The 22,143-nt window shown below is 33.3% G+C and overlaps 3 protein-coding genes and 2 long non-coding RNA genes across 9 annotated transcripts in view; 3 read left to right on the plus strand and 2 right to left on the minus strand.

Moving 5' to 3' along the window:
* Positions 1-9,492, plus strand: part of LOC128170951 (uncharacterized) — a 55,038-nt gene extending 45,546 nt beyond the window's left edge. For both annotated transcript variants that reach the window (XR_008241954.1, XR_008241953.1), the window contains one exon: positions 9,375-9,492. This is a non-coding gene — a long non-coding RNA (uncharacterized LOC128170951). The remainder of the gene's footprint in view (positions 1-9,374) is intronic.
* Positions 1-20,833, plus strand: part of LOC128170934 (uncharacterized) — a 278,519-nt gene extending 257,686 nt beyond the window's left edge. For 2 of the 4 annotated variants that reach the window (XM_052836714.1, XM_052836711.1), the window contains 8 exons: positions 12,981-13,123; positions 13,495-13,527; positions 15,292-15,439; positions 15,703-15,831; positions 16,383-16,495; positions 17,958-18,079; positions 18,538-18,711; positions 19,553-20,833. In XM_052836714.1, coding sequence (XP_052692674.1) covers positions 12,981-13,123; positions 13,495-13,527; positions 15,292-15,439; positions 15,703-15,831; positions 16,383-16,495; positions 17,958-18,079; positions 18,538-18,711; positions 19,553-19,641 — 951 coding nt within the window. In that variant the 3' untranslated portion in view covers positions 19,642-20,833. Of the gene's footprint in view, positions 1-12,980; positions 13,124-13,494; positions 13,528-14,367; positions 14,398-15,291; positions 15,440-15,702; positions 15,832-16,382; positions 16,496-17,957; positions 18,080-18,537; positions 18,712-19,552 lie in introns of all 4 variants that reach the window. The other 2 variants (XM_052836712.1, XM_052836713.1) reach the window with 2 other exon arrangements.
* Positions 1-22,143, minus strand: part of LOC128170918 (neurogenic locus notch homolog protein 2-like) — a 658,320-nt gene that overhangs the window by 464,476 nt on the left and 171,701 nt on the right. The gene's annotated exons all lie outside the window — the stretch shown is intronic.
* On the minus strand, positions 6,219-8,651 carry LOC128170943 (uncharacterized). The gene is made up of 4 exons (XM_052836725.1): positions 7,704-8,651; positions 7,222-7,296; positions 6,830-6,901; positions 6,219-6,588 (listed from the first exon to the last, which is right to left on the minus strand). Exons 1-4 carry the CDS (start codon positions 8,074-8,076, stop codon positions 6,476-6,478), a joined length of 633 nt encoding a protein of 210 aa, XP_052692685.1. The 5' UTR covers positions 8,077-8,651; the 3' UTR covers positions 6,219-6,475.
* LOC128170957 (uncharacterized) lies at positions 9,855-11,371 on the plus strand. The gene is made up of 3 exons (XR_008241960.1): positions 9,855-10,103; positions 10,491-10,647; positions 11,075-11,371. It is a non-coding gene; the product is annotated as an uncharacterized LOC128170957 (long non-coding RNA).

The raw sequence follows: 22,143 nt of genomic DNA on the forward strand, positions 1-22,143 counted from the left end.
ATTACAGCACCCCCTATGGTTGCCATTAGCAACAATTATAAAAAGTAGTGAAAATCATGAAGAAAATACCAAGTTAATGAGTAGCTGTATTTCATTTTAAACAAATTTCAATAAAAAATATATTTGACATACATACATATATAGAGTGTTTATCATATCCATCATATAAAATTTTAAATTCTGAAGGGACCAAAGAGAGACAACTCTTACAATCTCATAATGTTCTAAAAATAGAATTTCACTGATCTTATTTCATTAAAATTCTAAGAGCTATAACACCTGATACACACTTTAGAAAAAAATAATTTTTGTATTTTCTGGAAGGTCTTTAAATAGCATATTTTCATTAAAAAGGAATTCTTCGGAAACTAAAAAAGCAACAAGCTATGCTTAAAACAAAGATACATCATTTTTATCAACAAATCCATTTTTTACCCATACAGGAACTACATGTTTCTCTGTTATTTAAAAAAAAAAAATTATTGTAATATCATTTGATAAGGTCAACATAAAAATCTGTTTTTTGTAATAAATTTAACTGTGCATTATGTTTTGAAAAAAAAAAAATAAAAATACAATATCATAAAAAGACCCACAACTGTCTCTCATTATTTTCTTAATATTAAATTTAAAAAGTTGTCATTTTTGCTAAAAAAAATAATGCTAAGCTTAATTAAATAAACAGTATTGTATACATATTGTTGATAAATATTATTTGATAAGGTCAACAGTCAATTATTTGCACTTTAAATAAAGCTTAAAACAGTACTTTACACAGTAATTCTATTAGAGTAATTAATTGCATCTAAAAGGTATTACAATTCATTACATTATAATTAAAGGAATATTCATTGAAAATGTATTAACTTAGAAAATCAATAATTAAGGCTAGAATGATAAATTATCACACATGATTTTAAACATAATTTTTTTTCCATAAAATCACAATTTCAGAGTAATTTCATATTTAATTCAAAACCAGTATTAATGCATACCTACTTGTCTATTTCATTTACATGTAACAAACATTGCTAAGGATGTTTACAAAACTTAATTAATATTGTGTACAAGAATGTGTTCAAGAAGTACAAAAAAATGAAAACTTCTGGAACTTATATACATGTATGCATTTTAAATAATAATTATCGAAACACTGTTGTCATTAATTTTAGTCTGTCTTTTAAAAATCATACAGGATACCTAACTACATATATTTACTCACAAGAAGCATTCAAGAATGGCCAAGGACTAACTTAAATCTGTGTCACAAAATTCCTGTCAGTACTGGAGAGTACACAATTAACTCTCTCTATAGTAAAATATCAAACAATTTTGAATCATTATTTATCCCACCATCACATTTAGAACAAGATATCCAAAAGTAAAACCTATTCTGCAACATTGTTGAATAAAAGAGCAAATTTAAATTGTAAAATTTTATATCTTTGTAAATTATGGAGATTTCAATTAACTCAATATTACAGTATTCCTTCTAGCCTATCATTTATAATGTCAATATTTGTATAAATTAGGTAAACATGATTTCCAACAATACCGATCGATATAATCCAGTCAAATGCATTTAATCCACAAGTTCATTTGCTATGTCTTGAACAGTATCAAAATGTTCTGCTGCCTGAAGACTACAGATGATATTTTCAAGAAGTTCATCCTGCTCATCACCGACCTCCTGCAACTGTAACCGCTTAGCCTGTGAAGTAGAACTTGACAGTTTCTGCTTTTTTGTGACAAAACTGGCTAAAACACCTCTAATCTGCTGATGTGTCAACCATTCACATGGACTAAAAAGTCTTTTCCCATCTGAGTCTTTTTCTGATCGCATCTGCTTGCTTACTGTGTATGGGTTTGCCTTTCGACCAGTCTTTTCTCCTTCATCAAAAATCTCAAACAAAAACTTTTTCACAGCACTGGAAAATCTTGCACTTTTCTTCCTTTGTTTCAGTGCATATGCCTGTGTTTCATATGAAACTTCATCAGCCACATTCCGATCATCTGTTTCAATGCTAACAATGGGTTGAGTAGATCTGATTTTGGTACATGCCTGCACCCACATTCTTTTCGAGGTGTCCAGTATGTTGTCAGCCTCTTCATTGTCGTACACATGATTACCAATAGCTAGGTGGTTTAGCAGTTGACTCTCTTTTCTGAACTCTTTTACACAATCAGGATCACAACATGACAGCAAACGACTTGTAGTTTTCTTTTGTCTTGGTTTGTCAGTGGGTGGTTTGGCGTTTGCAACAATCTGTTGTGAAAAAATAGAAGTATTACATGCATGTTTACTCAAATGTATGAAAATCGCAATATACATTACCGGTAAATTGAACAATATAAAACAAATGATACTTTTAAGATTAAAATCTTACCATAGCTTCTTGGATGTCCATCATGTTTTTTGTAATACTTTCAAGCTTTTCGGATGGAATAAGCTGCTCTCCGAAACCGTAAGACTTGAATGCCAAAATACCACTGTCCATACAGGTGAAGTTGTTGTACTGGCTTATGGGGATCTGAAGCTGACCTGACAGTACAGGCTGGGTGCTCATATCAACATCAATGATGGAAGTGAATGTATTTCGCACTCCCCCATGACTCTCAAGGGCATCTTTCATCTCAAAGACATTTGTGACATTGTTACCTTCATTGATGTAATTTAAGATGTGCATTCTACAACTCCCTGTGCGCGAGTCACACAAATCTTTGCCAGATTGTGCTTCACTAAAATTATACTCTCTGATTGTCACAAATGAATCGTTCCTTAATTTCCAAAGGCATGCCAGAAGAGGGGTACAGTGGTAGCATCCAGCATTATCAGAGCGTAAATATACTTCTCTCAGATGTGGGTGACTCTCATGAAGCATCTGCAAAGTGTGGGTAAGAATTTTGGAAACCGTGAACCATCCCTGTGTTCCATTTTGAAGAAAGTGGACATAGGAAAGAATGTCTAATGGTTCATCATCTTCTGTACCATTTCTTCGTACGAGGACACATGATACATGCCAGCTGATCCCTTGCTTTCCGAACCATTCACTCTGAGTTTCTCTGAATGTCTGTGGCAAATATTTCATTGCCCAGTCCATGATTATAAATCCTTGATCTTCTCGAAGGTCGTTCAGAATATCTCTCTTACATGCATCCTGATTCACAGTCCTTATGCAATGATTTCGCCAGTTCACTATTTTCTCACATGACAAGTCTACATCATGTTGAATTTCCTCTTTCACATTAGCTTCACAGTGGACACCTTTAAGGCACTGAGCAATTTCAGTGGTGACATTTTTCACTTGGTGACAAGATGAGCAGGTCTCTGAATGTTCATGATCGCAACGGGAATCAGATAAAGCATATTGCATGCAATGCTCAATGCATGTGCTTTTTGTGATAAGGTGTGTCTTGAAATCATTCTTCAGATGCAATTTTACAGCTTGTAATTGATTCTTGAAGTCCTTCAGTTTTAACTCATCAAGTCCTAATTCAGATAGTTTTTCCACTGCTTTCTCAATGATGGAAATTCCTGATTCTCCTTCACTGGCAAGGTTGTCAATACCATGTAAAGATTTCATCTGTGATGCTGCACACACTTTCACTATCTTATATAATGTGGCTCTTGATGGAGGTACAATATCATTGTCCTGGCAATATGCAACATATGCGGTGATGAGTCTTGATGCAATCATTGTACGGATTACTTTAGGTATTTTGACTTCCAATCCTGACGAGAGCTTCAAGTGTTTGGAACCAAAACCCACTGTATGGAGGTACATAGGAGCTGATATGAACTCTATAAAATGCTGAATTTTTCCTTTTGATATTCTGACTCGAACAATCTTTGGTGGATCAACATAATGCCCAGGCCAGTAGGTAGCTGCATGTTTTCTTGCCATATCAATTTGGTGGATTGTCATACCCTCAATCATTTTCAACAATGTGGCTTTGCTATATTTATTGGCAATGAGGGAAAGAATCTGAGTTCTAGTTGTATGGTCTGCTGCCTTCTTATATGCCTCAACTACCGTGTCCGTCATTGAATCTTGTTGGGATACCACTGAGCTGCTTGATCTGTAGCTGCAGACTACTTCATCAACTAGATCATGACCTTGACCAGGAGGTATGATGTCACAAATAAATTCAAAAGCAGCTTTTGCATGACGCACATAGTATGCTCTGGTTGAGTACTGCAAGTCCTGTAGAGGTTGGCTTGCTTGAGAGCGAAGGAACTCCAGGTGGCCATTTGTCAGCATTTGCATGGCATCATTGTACCTCTCCCTTGAAGACTTTTGCATATCTGACCAATTTGATGCAGCAGTGGACTGAGACAAATGCAATGCTTCGCTGTCTGACATATTGATGTCTGTAAAAAAATAAAATGTATTACATCTTTGAGGGTTTATTACACATGAGGGGATTTTTAGTTTAACAATATATTGAATGAGCGGAAAACAGTACAGAATACTTTCTGTTCGCATAGAATAAATAAATCGTGTGAGACAAATTTATAAGGTTAATGACTAATAAAGACAATATAACAGTTAAAAAGTGGAGTGAATATCTTATCAAAGCTTTCAACGAGAAGCCCATGGGGCTTATCGGTCCCCTGAGTAACTGCAGTGTGGCTTTTGCAATTATGTATATTCATGTGCATTATAATTACATGGCTATTAATGATATTCTGGGATTGTTTAATCCAATAAACTTTCTAAATTCTAAAAATTTTTAAAAAATTGTAGCATAACATACAGTGACATAATTAAACAAATCTTAAGTACAAAAAAATAATCAGGTGAAATTACACCACCCTACCCTATATAATCATAAGAGCGCTGCCCTAACACCAAAACCCCTGACCAAGGGGCCATGAAATTCATAATTTTGAAAGAAGCACTCTTCCTCATCATAACTATGTACATAATTCATCGAATTAATACACAGGATTGACAGTGGAGAAGATTTTCAAAAAATTACTGCAATCATTTATAGTCCCTACCTAACACCAGAACCCCTGACCCAGGGGCCATGAACTTCACAATTTTGTAAGAGTCACTCTTGGACTGTCTCATCATCACTATGTACTTATAGTTCATCTGCTTTATATTCAGGATCAAAGAAGATTTTTTAAAAATCAATGTATTTCACTATATAATGCTTAGAGCCCCGCCCTAACAGCAAAACCCCTGAACCAGGGGCCATGAATTTCACAGTTTTGGAAGAGGTATTCTTCCTCATCATAACTATATACTTAGTTCATTGGCTAGGAGCAGGGGAGAAGATTTTCAAAGAATTAATGTATTTTTTAAATATATATGTTATCATTAGAGCCCCGCCCTAACACCAGAACCCCTGACCCAGAGGTCATGAACAATTTTGGAAGAGGCGTTCTTCTTCATCATAACTATGTACTTAGTTCGGGGTTGTCTCTAAAAATTGAAGTAGAAGGAAGAAATAAAAAAGTAGAAGGGGGGTCTGAGGGTGTAGCTTATAGCTAAATTGTGTTCGAAATGCAATAAAAGCTGGGTAATTACATCATTATAGGCAGGTAAATACCCCACCCCTCCCTTCGGTCTTAGGTACAACCCTGTTAGTTCATTGGTTTCAGAGAAGAAGCTAAAAATGTTCAAAAGTTTACAACCGATGAACAACAGCCGAAGATGGACATAAACAGATAGAAATAGGTCACTGAGTAACTCACGTGACCTAAAAATGTGATGCAAAATCATCTTTAGACTGAGTATACAGTTTCAAGTTATGTTTAATACCTTATGTGGTGTATTCCCACAATTTATATGATAGGTGTTTATGTTCACATCTTTTAGTGTATTTTTTTTTTCCATTTGTCAATTACATTGTACACAGGATTTCTCCAACTGATGCATCTGCACACAAGTCAGTGAAGTGTATAGCGATTTTGTTTATAGTTCATTATGATTCAGGACATTCTGCATATTGTGTATTTATTGTACAAGTATTATTATATGACTTCTAAGGGCCCAATTTTGGAATATATTCATCTTGTCTAATTATAATATATAATTATAATTACAATAATTCTATGAAACATGTCATCTGATTAGTCTAAACAGTCAATTAATATGACCTGAACTCAAAACCATGATGTAACTAAACATATTCTGATGTCAGCTACACAATGAAGAACACATGAGCAGATACAGTTATTTTTCCGGGGGGGGGGGGTGAGTCATTCTTAATATTTTCAATAATTATACTGTGTGAATTTAATAAATTTTAATTTTCCAACTCAATCTGCTGACTCTGAGTGTTTTATGGAAACTACCATGTCCAATCTAAAAATGAGATTTACATCAGACAAACTTTATAATGTTGAGCCCTGCATTTCCATATCATTTTAAAGAATTATAACCTATTTAAATAAGTCAAAAAGTAGCTTCTAACACAACCAACACCTATCCCTTTATTAAATTAGGATGCACATCACTACTTAAAAGTACAATGTTAAATATGATGTATCAAGTATTACTACAGTTTTTATACACTCACCATCAGCATGGTCAGTTTGGTTGGACTCAGATATTGGAACATTGTCTGGATCAGCTAAAAAATTAAAGTATTATTATAATTATACCATCACTAAAATGTTTTAACATATAAAAAATACAACATTAGCTTTAATTATTTATCCCTTTACAGGGCTGACAAATATCTATCAAATATGCTTCATTTTCAATGTTCCTTCCTATTATAAATCTGCATAAGTAGTGTGAAAGGCTAAGGAAAAACTATTATTGTTTAATACCATGTCTTAAGGATTTATTTGCATGTAATTAAACCATACCATTGACATAAAGGCAACTTTGCAAATCATCAGTTGGGTGTAATGGTGGATTACTCATTTGTTGAACTCTGTCTATAAATAAAAAAGTCCTTGTATAGTAATCATTTGATTACTTATATACTAGTATTAATTTAACTATTATAAATGTATAACAAGTTCATATAAATGTACCGGGTATATAGCTTGATAAGATGAACATGTTTTACCATGCAGTACCGGTTACTTTCAGATAAGCCTTTTTGATTCATAAATTTTAAAAACTTTCTTATCTCAAGTATTTGCTTTGTATATTGTTAAAGTTGTTATAGTTGTTTCCCTGAGAAAATCATGGATCCATCCCTTCTGTCACTGTCATAAAATGTCATACTTAATCAATATTTGAAAATAATTACCTCTGATTTCTTCCACAATTTGTTCACAAAGACTGAGGTCTGCTTTGTGTTTAGAAACACATGTTCTGCATACAGCTTTAAATAAAACCAAAAACATAATGATCTTATCATCTTGATCATTCTTATTCATTTGGACACTGGAGTATTTAATAATTATGATAATGTCCAATAAACTATGATTAACTAAGCAAAATGTAATGCAAAAAAAAAAAAAACATCTTGAGACTAAGTATACAATCAAAGATGACTGCGTTATGAATGGACCAGAAACAACATACAACCTAAGCTAAAAATTTAAATCATGAGATTCTGTTATACCTGCTTATAATATAATTAAGTAAACTTATGAATAACAAATAACAATGGACCCTAACATATAGTACATAGACATAATATAAGTAGGCCTATACATACACTTAGCCTATGCATGGAGCTTTTGAAAAATTTGTAAATGCAAGGAAACAATTCTTAAAAATATATACCTTCGCCTATGGGAACTGAGAGTTGAAGACGCAGCCATAGTTCTCTACTCATTACTGGGGTGATGCCTCTGTCTGGCTTTGATTTTGAATTTCCATGAAATGGATGTGTACATGATCGTTTGCTTCGCTTCCAATACACACCAAGAAAATCCCTGTGAAACTTGCAAATATTTTGGTCTAGATGGGCTGCAGTAATAACATTCACACCAGCTCTGCACAGGATTAAATAACTTTCTGGCAGGTCTATGCCTTTAGAGTTCGCATTCAGGTATCTTAAATGGTGATATGTTGTTTTCACGCAGTCTTTTAAATTATATATCACATTATTGTTACAATCTGTCGCTGTGCCAAAGCAACACCCACCAGACGACATTTTCCCTCCATGTAAACAATAGGTGTTTTCCCCCTTCACTTACTGAAGAGTTTACAAAGGGAGATAATTTCATAACATTTTCCACTGATTTTCAAAGTTGGATATCTTGTAAATTACAGTAAATCCAACAAATTCCTTTGAAACAATGGTAAACAAAATAATTTTAATTTATATAAACAAATTAAAAATATTATTTATCCGTTGTATCAGACATATAGCTATTCAACAGTCGGATACATTAAAGTCAAGGTATTCACTCTATTTAAAAAACTTACTGGGATTCCCCCAAAGAACCACATGGTGAACAAAATAATGGTTTTTATGGATAGTTATAATTGTTTACTCTTTAAAGACAACAAAAGTACATGAATTTTTTGTGTTCGTTGATATTATGTGAGGGGTTGTAAAAGTTTCATTTTGTACTCAATTTTAGCCAAATGGGGAGAGCTAAAAATAGATTTGAGGATATCTTAAATATGAGGGTACATCCACCATTTATCTTTTTACTACAAATATTTATGATCATCCTCTTTAAGATTATATAAATGTAAATGCCATTTTTTAAAGTGTCTTGGATAATTATTTTTTACTTTTGCATGGTTTTCTCGTAGACTCCCTCTTAACATACGCTATTTTTTTTACATCTCAGGTAACTCTCTCTCTCTCTCTCTCTCTCTCTCTCTCTCTCTCTCTCTCTCTCTTAAAGCTATGTAAAGTCCAGCATATTTGTACCCAATGTTTCAAACATATTATAAAAATAATCAAAATGGTATTACAAATGTACCAAGAATTGTGTAAACATTAATAGTTTACAATATTAAGAATTCGTCGATGCAAGTTTAGTCGAAAACCAAAGAAATGATTATTTGTAACTGTTTTAATAAAAAATAACAGTTTTAAATCTTAAAATGTGTTTTATAAAATCTTGCAAAATATTGAACTTATCTGGTAAGCAATAATATACGTCTGTATTCATTAAAAGACATTAGGTCAATATGCCCTATAAGGAAGTTGCACGCTTATTGCACGGTACGGTACGCTTTTTTGTCCGTTTTGAGGCGTGTCTTGAATCAATTATCTTGCACGCTTTTTGCACGGTACAGTTCGTTTTGTGAACGCTTAGTGGTGTAGTAGCACATTTTAGGGTCGGTATAGCCCCTCTCTGACTCACCCCTATCGGGCCTCTGGCCCTCAGTTTGGGCCTTCGGCCGGCATTGGTGACTTCTACTATTTTTTTTCCTCCACCTACTCTAAATATTAATGAGAACTCTGGATTATCATTTATTTTTATGTCTCAGGTTTGTACCCTCTCCAGATGAATGTCTAAGTACATGTAATAAAGAACTGCTCCTACCGAGTTCTCTTGTTACACAAATTCAGCCTCAATTAAAGAGCATGACCAAGAACATTTACTAAGTGAGTTTTGTTGAACTTGATAATGAACTTTATTTATGAATGATAAAGAGTATAGCAAGTTTGCCGGATATTTATAAGTGAATATTTAAAAAAAAATATGTATTAATTACATAGAACTTGATTAGGATAGATCTTGATTGTATATTATGCACTTGTAAAGAGTAATGAGCTTTTTCATCATAATCAGTTTTATGTCAGTAATATATTCTGTTTCTAGCTTAATTGTATTCACAGTCTCTTTGAATTTGAGTCATCAAGAATTATTCTACTGCACATTCTCTAGATTTAATTTGTTTATCAGTTAGCCATTTATATCTTTTTGAGTTTAAGTCATCAGGAGTTGTTGTCCGTGCCTAGCTCTAGAGGAGATAACGAGTGTACTCGGCAGCATGCTGTACATCGACCGCGAGCCTCTGGTATCCTTACTCATGGAATGCTTGTCCCCAGGGACCAGACTAGGAACACACTCCAGAACAGGGAGGATCGACAGACTCGGGGCGGGGACAGACCACCACCAGGGGGAGCAACCAGTCTTTCTCTACGCGAGTCCCTCAGAGTGCCTCATCCGATAATCTGGCGTTCAAAGAGCTGCTGCAAAACCACGAGAAACTGTGAGTCTTCACTTTTTGTTGTTATAGAGGAGGTCTTGTTTTATGATTTTGGAACTATTGTGAAATTTACACAATTAGGGTTTTAAGAATCATACAAACTCTGAGAAGAAGTTTTCATTTATGTTTTCACTTTTCGTGGTTGTAGTGGAGGTCTTGTTTTATGATTTTGGAGCTATTGTGAAATTTACACAAAGAGGGTTTTTAAAAATCATACAAACTCTGAGAAGAAGTTTTCATTTATGTTTCGCATATGCCTTTTGCCTTATATTCTGCTACATTTATATTTTTACTTCATTTATTTATCCTACAGAAAGAAAAATACGAGAACAAAACATGTTGTTGTTTCATTTTTTTAAAATTCAAATTAATTGTTATTAAACTTTGCAGGCAGCAACAGTTGAATGAGGAGTCAAGGAAGCACGAGGAACAAATGAGACACAACACCGTGGTGATGATGGAGATGCAGGACACGATCAACGAGTTACAGCGGGAGTTAACTGCCCTTGGTAAAGCAAGACCTCCCTCTGAAGGAGTGGGGCAACAGGTAAAACAAGTATTCCTTTTAAATGAATGATCGGCAATAATGATATATTGATAGCTAGAAGCAATCAACATGATCAGTTTTATGTAAAATAATTAAAAAAGTACTGTATTTTTTTTACATAATACAGAATATTTTGAATCTGTACACCATAATTTCATCATTATAAACGTCAACAAAGTTATTTTTGTAATATATTTGGGGAAAGCCGTCCGTAAACTCCTTGTCTAGTTTATATTTTTAACGTAACTATTAAATGTCAATGTATCTTTTTCTTTAGAATACTGAGTAGGGCTCTTCAAAGAGCAATAACACGTATAGAAAGAATGATTTGTATTAGAATAATTTAATGCGACTGAAAAACATTGAATGTCATCATAACTTGCTATTGAGGTCGCATTATAACGTAACCTTGTTTATAAATCAATAGATTGAAGTCAGTTCATGGAGCATCTTCCTATGATTGAGGTCAGTTCATCGAGGTCATCTGCATTACTGAATGAATCTTTCGATCGAAATTCTCACGCGTGAGACAAAATGTGCATTCTTGAATTAACAGGTCGAACTGTATTTTATTTATGTTTGCATCTCTTAAGGTAAATGAATTTAAATAAAACTGAGTAAAATGTTACATAACTACTAAACCAAACTTCAAGTTTTTATTAAAACTACTTATGCAAGCGGAATGTGTGCGCACGTGGAAGCATTTGCCGGATGCCTCATATGGACACAATTGTGATCGGCCGAAGCCGATCACAAAAACTCTCTCTCTCTCTCTCTCTCTCTCTCTTTCTCTCTCTCTCTCTCTCTCTCTCTCTCTCTCTCTCTCTCTCTCTTAATGCTGCTAAACTTAAATTTAAAGGAACTGTTGTTTATCTGATAAAAGGATAACTCCTGCATGAATTTTATCATCCATTATATTTTAATTATACATGTATGTTTATTGAAAGTTTGTTATATTTTTTTTGTTTAAAAATTCTGAACTTGATTGATATGAAACATACATGGAACAGCCATTTTAGTACACTACCGTGGCTAAAATACAGTGACAAAAATTTCTAGAGAAAAATCTTTTTAATTAAGGAGTAGATATAATTTAATGATTATTTTTCAGAAGTACATATCAAATTGGTTATGTAAGGTTGAATGTTTCATTTAATCTTACAAAAATAAATATGTATACTCAAAACACGTGAAGACGTTTATATGTGTGTTCATGGCGCATGGATTAGCAAATTGTGTTCATAGGAAATTGAACATTGCAGATTTCAAATGCAAACATAAGGGGAAATATGCACTAAATGTAAATATAAGAGGATGAAGGAGATTAAAGGCATGTAGCCCCCTTAACATTGTAGTGTTATTGTAATGATTTTATTGTAAATACATTTTAGCAATCAATCTGATGCTTATTTTAGGATTTCATCAATCCTATAACACAGCAGGCCATGCAGACAAATTGATCACTGTGCGTTAGCACAGTTTGATAGTGTTTGTGTTGATGTTTAAAGTCATATCAATATATTTTCTGCTCTATCACATAAATGTTAAGAAGAGCAAAAGTCTGGATGTGTTTGATATTCTGGACAAAATGGAGGCTTTACAGAACAAAGTAAGATATGATTACTGTTGTTGTAAACCGATTGTTATCATTAAGAACTAATACAGGCAAGCAAAGATGTCATATTTTTGCAATTTGATGCAAAACAACTGAATCGCACATTTAAGTGCTTGGGTTAAATAAGGAATCTACAGTAATAGAAGACTTATTAATTAGAAAGAAAACGTTATTTGTCCTTGTTTTAGAGAAAGCTGAGCTTTACGCAGATAATGTATGTAAAAAAAATATGCATGCGACGAGAAGCTTCAACACCAGATTTAATGCATAATTATTTACAGTAAAAAAAATCCCCTGACTGACACTGACAGAGGTACTACATTTTTGCCGGGCAAATTGACATTGGAATACTGGGGAATCATTAAAATTTGCAGGGGCCAATTTTCGTGGATTGATAAAGATTTAGAGGTTCAAGAGGACGAAATTTCGTGTATTCTCTTATACAAACAAAAGGAAATATGACTTTTTAACCCTAATTTATTAATTCGTGGCAGATTTTTTTTGTGGATAAAAGGTATCCACGAATACCACGACAATTGAGCCACCACGAAAACTATTGATCCCACAGTATGATGTAACAGCAATTGTTTTATTACCTACCAACTAAAACGTTGCCAAATTATTTCAATTTGTACTATAATAGAGCAGTACTGCAGGTATTGTGACAAAACTGATTGAAATGTTCATGCATCATTTTATCTGTCTTCTATTTTTTCAGCGGGCTAAGCGCTGGGTGGACAAGATGGACGACATGGGCTCCGAGAGGATGCGACTCGCTAACCTCCTGATGGAAACTCTGGACTCCATAGAACAGGAATCTGGGATATTCCTCATCAAACCCATGTACTCTTACAGAGGGAGGTAAATAGATTAGTTACTCTATAAATGTTATATAATTAGAAACCATACAACCGTAGTATGGTATATTCCATATCAAACCAATGTTCTTGTACAGTGGGTGGTAAATAGAATTGACAATCTATAAATGTTATGTAGTGGCAGATGGGAGTAGTTGTATAGAATATATAGAGCAAGAGTCTGAAATATTACTCATTAACCCAAGTACTTCTATCGAGGGTTTGGTGAGGGGGGGGGGGGGGTGTTAATACAATGAAAAAGTGATGGAGAGAGGTAGATGGAAAAGTCAGTTAATTTCTTTTTAAAATGTAGTATTTTCCTCCATTGCTCTGTTAAATACTATAAAAACTAAGTTGTGTTTTTCTCTGATGCAGTCCTTTAGATGCAGATTACACCCAGCTGTTGGAGTAAGATGCATGACTTTATGCACATAAATTAACTATTTGGTCATTTTAACAAATTTGTTTGTCAATGTTCAATTATATATTAATTTATTTAATTTTTTTCGTATTATTAAAATTTCAAGTTATTTATCAACTTTTAGACCTCCTGTGTACATTGTAGCACTAATATGCATGGTCAAATATTTTTTTCCTCAGGCAGTGAACAGCTTGTTCACTATTTTGTTGTCATTCCATATATATCATATTGCTACATTACAATTTGACTTAATTCCTCACATCTTTATCAGTCTAATTATAAAATATATTGTCATTCAAAAGCTTATATTATTCCAATACCTACTCTCAATGTGGTAGCTAGCTCCGCTCTATGGTACATTTATAACAAGTTTTTACATGTTTTTTTTGCAAATTCTACCAATGAAGCAAAAATTAATGTATAAACTTGGCTAGGATCATTATAATTAAAAACAAAACAACACTACTAGTTGATATGCATAATTGGGAAATTTTGACTTATTTATTATATATGTCAAATACGTAGGGGTTAGGTCCAACTTCTAGATATTGATCACATTTCAATATTTCAAAAATTGAATTCACCTAATGACAACGAGGACGATAGGGGCAAAAATAAAACTGGGGCGAATATTTCCCTGTATACAATATGAAAGGAAGAGATAATGTTGGATCAAAGAGACAATAGTAGTAATGAAGGACTGGGGAATCTCAGAATTGTTAACAAAATTATTATTATCAAGTGGCTGGCAGCCTCAATGTGTGTAAATAGGCACACCTTGGTTCAGAATGTTCATTAATTTTCTGATGTGTTTTTTTTAACGGTAGATATTCATATGGAGCATTGACACTCGAGCGGTAATTTAATTCTGCCGTGATGGGTGACACACTCTAAACTGCACCTTGGATGAAATATTGAGAATTTTTGTAAACTCAGTTCATGAATCACCTTAAATGAACATTAAAATATATTTTGTGAACACCCAGTTCCATTCACCTTAAATGAACAATCAAAGGTGATTTGTGAACGCACAGTTTTTGAGTCACATTGAATCAACAATTAAATATATTTTGTGAACACACGTCAGCTCTAGTCATTTATAATCGATCATCTTCACAGCTACTTTCATTTTCCATAATTAACCACAACTACTTTCATTTCCAGAACATACTTTTAATTTGACAATCATAGCCACATTATTTTGTGCAAAGGTACAGATGCATTGATCATATACTTATCTAAGTCTTGGCATGCCTCAAGTTTTACTGGAACTTGGATCTTGAAGCATATTTAATCCCAATCCTCCAACTGCAATGGCATATTACTCAATATGACTGGATTTTACTTATAGCTTATCAAAAATCTACAGAAATAATTAGAAACAGTTTATTTCATTGTTGCAAGACAGATAACCATTTATATTTCAAATGATTCCATGTTATAATGAAACTTTTTTTATGTCATACATTGGGAAATGTAAGAATTCATTCTTGTTGATATTGTAATATATAGACAGGATTATCAAATGCACTGAAAGCATTCAAAAATCAATCATTAACAACTTAATTGTAATAATGTGAGACCTAATCTGTCTGTATGTAATTCGTGGCAGGTAATAAGGAATTGAAACAATTCATGTCCAATGATATTACTTGTGTATATCTCCCTGTAATTTGTTCTATATATGTGACTATTTGTGTATGAACTGTGACTCTATCACTGTTTGCTACATTTATCTGTCTGTTTGTTAGGGAGATAAAGGAGCGTTATGCGGGGAAGCTTACCCGCCCCACACGACCCCACCACCAGACCGTGTCTCCGTCCCGGGAGATGAGCTCCTTTGCCCCCGCCCCCACCCCCGCCTCTAACATCCGAGGAATCACCAGACAGCTACACCAGGTCAGTCACCAGCTGTTGATTGTTAAAAATAATAAGTTTTTAATATTATAGCAAGACGATGATATCAAGGAGCAACATATTGGGTATTTTTTATATTCACAAAATGATACGCTAATCTGTGAAGGTTCTTTGATGATTTTTGTTTTGCATGATGTTGGTTGGTTTTTAGAATACAACACGATATGACAATGATATACTTAGGCTGTCTTTGTTCTGTACAACATCATATAACATTGTTACACTGAGGCCGTCTATTTCTGTAGAATTTGGACCCCCCTCAGCAGCCACTGTTCAGGAGGGAGATTCTCCGCCCCCTGGAAGGAGATGAGACCGGGCTGATGGGATCCTCCGCTCTGAATTATAACACCGCCGTACAACGACAGACATGGAATGTAAGTTGTAGTTAGGTTCATTTTTGTATAAACATACACTTTCTTTTAACACAGCTCTGACTTTTACTGCCCTCATATAGTGACAGCCATTGAATTTGAGTAGTGGTATTAAAGTTGTTGTATTTTATTTAAGTTGTTGTATTTGTATTTGAGTTGTTGTATTTGAATTGTTGTAATAGGCAAATAATAACACATCCATTGGAATTTAAGGTGCTCTTCCAACTGACTGAGCTATATGGTACCACTATTTAAACTGCTCTGAAGGTCACATATATTTCTTTAAGAAATAAAAAACATTGTTGAAAAGTTTTCAGAGATATGAATTTGGTTGGTCACATGATCAAATGCAATATTTACATTTTTTTCCCCATACAAAAATATTGATTTTTGTGGATTTTAGTGACAATCATAGTGTAGTAATGTTGTAAAAATAGATACAGTTTTCATTCATTGGTACAATTACCTGAGATTGCAGATTAACACAAAGATGATGCTTTATCTCACATGTACACTGAGACATGTTAAGTAATTTTTTTCTGATGGAATTTCAGATGAGTACATCGCTTGTTAGGGGCGATCCCTCTGATCCAATGAACTCCATGAACACACCACGCATCCTAGAGCTGGATATAAACAGGATGCTGATTGGTCAGAACACAATCAGGTAAATATGGGGTCTACAGGACGCATGAGAATATACATGTTTGAAATTATGAATATTCTATAGCTGTTAGGCTGTAAATTGCTTTTAAACTGCCTAGGAAATTTGAAAAACTTAGAGCAATTTTGACTAAAATGATTGGTATTTTTCATTGTTAACTTTGATTAGAAAAAAAAGCTTAAAAAAACGAAGTTGTAAAAATTATCTTTTCTTAATTGATTTGTACTTAATCTTTTTATTTAAGTTGCTTATTTGATTTTTTGTTGTATGATTATTTAATGTGTAGATGATTCAATATAACATACATCATACATTAGGCAAGGATGTCACTGTATTGTTATCATACCCAGTACTAAATATTGATAATCTTGTATATAGCTGTGGTACAGTCAGGGTAACACTGTTTTTGTCATACCCAGTACTAAGTATGGATCATGTTGTATATAGTTGTGGTACAATCAGGGTAACACTGTTTTTGTCACACAGTACTAAGTATGGATCATGTTGTATATAGCTGTGGAACAATCAGGGTTATACTGTTTTTGTCATACCCAGTACTAAGTATGGACCATGTTGTATATAGCTGTGGTACAATCAGGGTAACACTGTTTTTGTCATACCCAGTACTAAGTATGGATCATGTTGTATATAGCTGTGGTACAATCGGGGTAACACTGTTTTTGTCATACACAGTACTAAGTATGGATAATGTTGTATAGAGCTGTGGTACAATCAGGGTTACACTGTTTTTGTCATACACAGTACAAAGTATTGATCATGTTGTATATAGTTGTGGTACAATCAGGGTAACACTGTTTTTGTCATACACAGTACTAAGTATGAACCTTGTTGTATATAGCTGTGGTACAATCAGGGTTACACTGTTTTTGTCATACCCAGTACTAAGTATTGATCATGTTGTATATAGTTGTGGTACAATCAGGGTAACACTGTTTTTGTCATACACAGTACTAAGTATGAACCTTGTTGTATATAGCTGTGGTACAATCAGGGTTACACTGTTTTTGTCATACCCAGTACTAAGTATGGACCATGTTGTATATAGCTGTGGTACAATCAGGGTGACACAGTTTTTGTCATACACAGTACTAAGTATGGACCATGTTGTATATAGCTGTGGTACAATCAGGGTAACACTGTTTTTGTCATACACAGTACTAAGTATGGACCATGTTGTATACTGTGGAATCATTAAATTTCGTGGGGGCCAATTTTCGTGGATTGCTTAAATTTTACAGGTTCGTTGGGACGTTATTTCGTGTATCCTCTTAAACCTACAAAGGAAATATGACTTTATTACCCTAATTTATTAATTCGTGGAGGATGTTAATTTGTGGATGAGAGGTACCCACGAATTCCACGAAAATTGAGCCACCACGAAATCTAATGATTCCACAGTATAGCTGTGGTACAATCAGGGTAACACTGTTTTTGTCATACACAGTACAAAGTATGGATCCCCGGGCCTGACGGACGACCGGCTAATCAACGCCTCACAGAACAACCTCAGGTCTTATGTCACCGTCAACCGACCCACCAACACAAATAGGCCAAGGTCATTCACAGGTAGGTCAAGGTCACATATTATATTAATCGACCCATACTGGCAAGAAAGGTTATTCATATGTCTTATGTCACTGTTAACCAACCCACCCTCACAAATTGACAAAGGTCATTCAAAGGTAGATCAAGGTCAAAGTCTTATGTACTTGTAAAGTTAAAATGACAATAACATTCAAGGTCATGAACTGATAGACTGTGTCAATGTCATTGTATCAGTAAAAAATGGGAGTGTTGAGCATTCACACTAAATGGATTTTATAATGATCATTTAGAGAATTACAATTGAAATTACAAATTGCAACAATTGGAAAGGGATTTAGCATAATTGTGACATAGATTTTAAACAAAAAATGAGATGATAACAAATATGAGTAATTATATGTTCCTTGGTCGAAATTTTGTAATCAGATCTATAAACCGTGTATTGACCTAATCAGAATGCTATTATATTATATATCTAGGTTCTAAAGACGTGCCGACTACCACCCCAGTATCTCGAGCCGTGACCAACAGTGCAGGAAACAAGCGAGTCCGACTCAGCGACTCTGAGATGTCGACTCGGCGGTCCATGTCCAACACTCCCCCTCTACCTCCAATCTCTGGTCAGGACGTCACGGAGCAGGGACCATTCAAAGGTGGGTATTCTTTCACTCCATTTGGTTAACAAAGGTGGGTATTTTCTCACTCCATTGGTTAATAAAGGTAGGTTATCTCTCACTATATTGGTTAACAAAGATGGGAATTCTTTCACTCCTTTGGTTAACAAAGGTTGGTATTCTCTCACTCCATTGGTTAACAAAGGTGAGTTATCTCTCACTCCATTGGTTAACAAAGGTAGGTGATCTCTCACTCTATCGGTTAACGGGTTGAGGAAAGCTGACTTAAATTCATAAATACACATTGTATCCCTTTTATCTCGGACTAATGTCATGTTAAATGTCAATTTCTCCTGCTACGCTCATCATTACACATCCCCTATATCAGACAGAGAGCACTATTCTTGCTTCACCAGTTTAAGGTGTTTCATTTACCTGAGCATGTTACATTAGACAAAAGGGTTACATGTATGTAACATGTAGATTGAAGGGTTGATTAGATATTAATATACTGTGTAAGTTAATTACAGTGTAATCCACATTTTTTATCACATTACTAGTGTACATTGTACATTGCTTCAAAATAGCATGTTACATGAATCAACATGTAAAAATTATGTGTTATTACTCATGTTCATATATTTAGCCTTTTTTGTGAACATCATGTTGCAATATTGGAAAGAAAATTAAGAGAAATATGTTACTTACAAATTTGTGTATTTATAGTATATATTATTAGTTCTGTCTGTGGTCTATTTCACCTAATGACATCTACTGTAAAACAGATACTGTATAATTAGGCGTAAATTATGTATGAAACTATTGTATTGATAAACCTGTATATTTGAACTGTGTGTGACATATGATTATTTTATTTCAGAACCCCCTAGGAGCCCCCCTGGGTCATCACTGAGAGGATCCCCCACCCCCCAGCCGCACGTCAGAGAGATGATCTCTCCACTGAAGTAGAACAATAATTAGCATCTCATGAATAAACATTAATGTAAATCAGTTAGGGTGTGTGTTAAAATAAAACAGGGCATACCATGTAAAAAATAATTTTTTTTAATTATAAAAATTGTTTCAATATTTTTAAATAATATTGTGTATTTTTGTAAAAAAAAATAATTTGACTAAACAACAAACACATGTGCATTTAATCTTTCAATGTTTTTTTATTATTCACGCTCATTTTAACCTCTTTTGGGTGTATTCTTCGATAGTGCATTTTTTGATATTTTTTTTTCTTTTGATAAGATATGCCTGATATAGTAGTAGTTGGGGATTTTTACAACATTTGGATGTTGACCTTTGAGGTCATTGGTCAAAGGTGAAATTAGTTGGATCTGTGTACAACAGTATGATGATATCCAGAGAATGTTTGCAAGATTGATATTTTCTTAGTGCTTTTTGTATTATTATTAAGACGTCTTTAAGCGAATTTTGAAGAAGAAAAATGTTTTCTTTCTCTCGAAAAACATTAGAACAAGCATGTTTTCTTGTATATTAGAAGTTTGATTTTGTTTGTTTTCGAATTATCAAAAAAATATTTGTTTTAAAATCAGAGTCAAGAACAATTTAGTTTTTTTTATTTGTTGTGGAAGGTCACCATAAACATTGAGAGCAACTACAAAAATGAAAGCAATTTTAGTCAGGTTTAATGAAAAATACTTTTCTGATAAAAAATTATACACTGTATTTTATTTTTTGAAGAATTTGTTTTATGCAGTCAGATTCTTTTTTTTAAGTTTTTTTTATAATAGATATTAATTGTTTATCATTTTTATAATTGTCTGAAAAAGTCCAGAATCTGTGATATTTTTTGTTGCGTTTTACATTTACCAATTTAAAGACAACCATCACTTCCTACAAGAAAAACTAATGATATTTCAAATACTGATAGATTATTTTGTAAAACTTAGGCAAGTTTTATCTCAAGCTACAAACATTTTTGTTTGTTCTTTCTGTAAACAAATAACTTGAATGTAACGTTGAATGTGTTTTCAGGCAACTCTATTTATTTCTGTTGTGAAGTGATATAAAATAGAGATGAAATCTGTTTGCGAGTGTTATATTATGCCTTGCCATCATGTCCTTAGTATAATTGAACTAAATGCTTACTGTGATAAAATTGTCTTTTGAATAAAACTATCTTTTACTGCATTGTTTTGTTTATTAACAAAAATTCAAATGTTCATACGATTATTTTGTTACAAATAGCAACATATTCGATAAAGAAAAATACATTATTGTCAAAAGATTGTTTTATTGTTTGATATTATTCTTACGGGTTTGCAAAAACGTGCACATGCTGCTAGTCACTTTCCTTAACACCCGCAACTTAAATTGACCTTTGTATGACTCTCATGGACTGTAATACAGACTCTTGTTATTTAGCTATCAATGATTATCCAAACTTGGGTTTATGTTTCAATATAGGATAGTAAATGCATTCATGGTTTATGTTACACATCATGTATGTATATGCAAAAAATATATATGAACTTAAAATTGCGTCTTAATGAACTCAACTCAACGATATTAATTTGTTGACGGACATTATGGAGACACGGTACATATTGACATTTATATAACGTTAAATTGTTCGTGGTCATCAAATTAAGCGTGTCTGCTGCGTAATTTGAATATAATGAATTTTCATGCAAACTTGATATAATTGATTATTAAGAAATACTCAACAGTCTTCAATAGAGTAGGTATTGCTCAATAAATTTCTATAAAGTATTGCACGGTTGTAATTATATATAGATGACTGCATTCATAAATGATATATAAAATATATTAAATATTGATTAGACCATAATAAAGCTCATTTATATTTTGTGTCATCAACAAATCGTACATTTTCCATCTGTAATTTATTTTGATGGATCACAGTTTGTCATTATCAACTTGATCGAACGTTCACTATGTATTAGTCAAATATGTTACCACTTGCTTGTTAAAACAGTGTAATAGTGAACACAATTTAAACATGTTTATTTATCTGTGTGTTCATCATAATACTTGTTTAAATTAAACAAACAATATTAATATTTTTGTTGAAAAGGGATCTAACTCAGTGTCTTATTTAACTTGAAATGTCAAGGGAGTTATCCCTCTTTCTACATATTTTTGGATAAAAATCAAATTTTATTAACAACTTAATTTTATTATATGTATCAACAAATTGATTTCCCAAAATTCAGTAAACATGTAATGTGGACTAATTACACCATAATATTTTAATGCTATATTAAGGGTGTGTGTGAGTATATAGTATTTAATTGTTTGCATAGTTTAAGGTTCCTTTAAGTCTTCTTTCAATAAAACAAAATATCATCTACCAACACACATTGGTAATTAGACGGATTCCTACCTAACCTACACACTAATTGTTGTTATTGTACACACGCAGCTCCTCTATTTAAATGGCTCGACGATTAAATAGACGGAGTAAACAAAACAAAA

The sequence above is a fragment of the Crassostrea angulata genome, chromosome 2 (assembly GCF_025612915.1).
Source record: "Crassostrea angulata isolate pt1a10 chromosome 2, ASM2561291v2, whole genome shotgun sequence".
NCBI classification, from domain to species: Eukaryota; Metazoa; Mollusca; class Bivalvia; order Ostreida; family Ostreidae; genus Magallana; species Magallana angulata.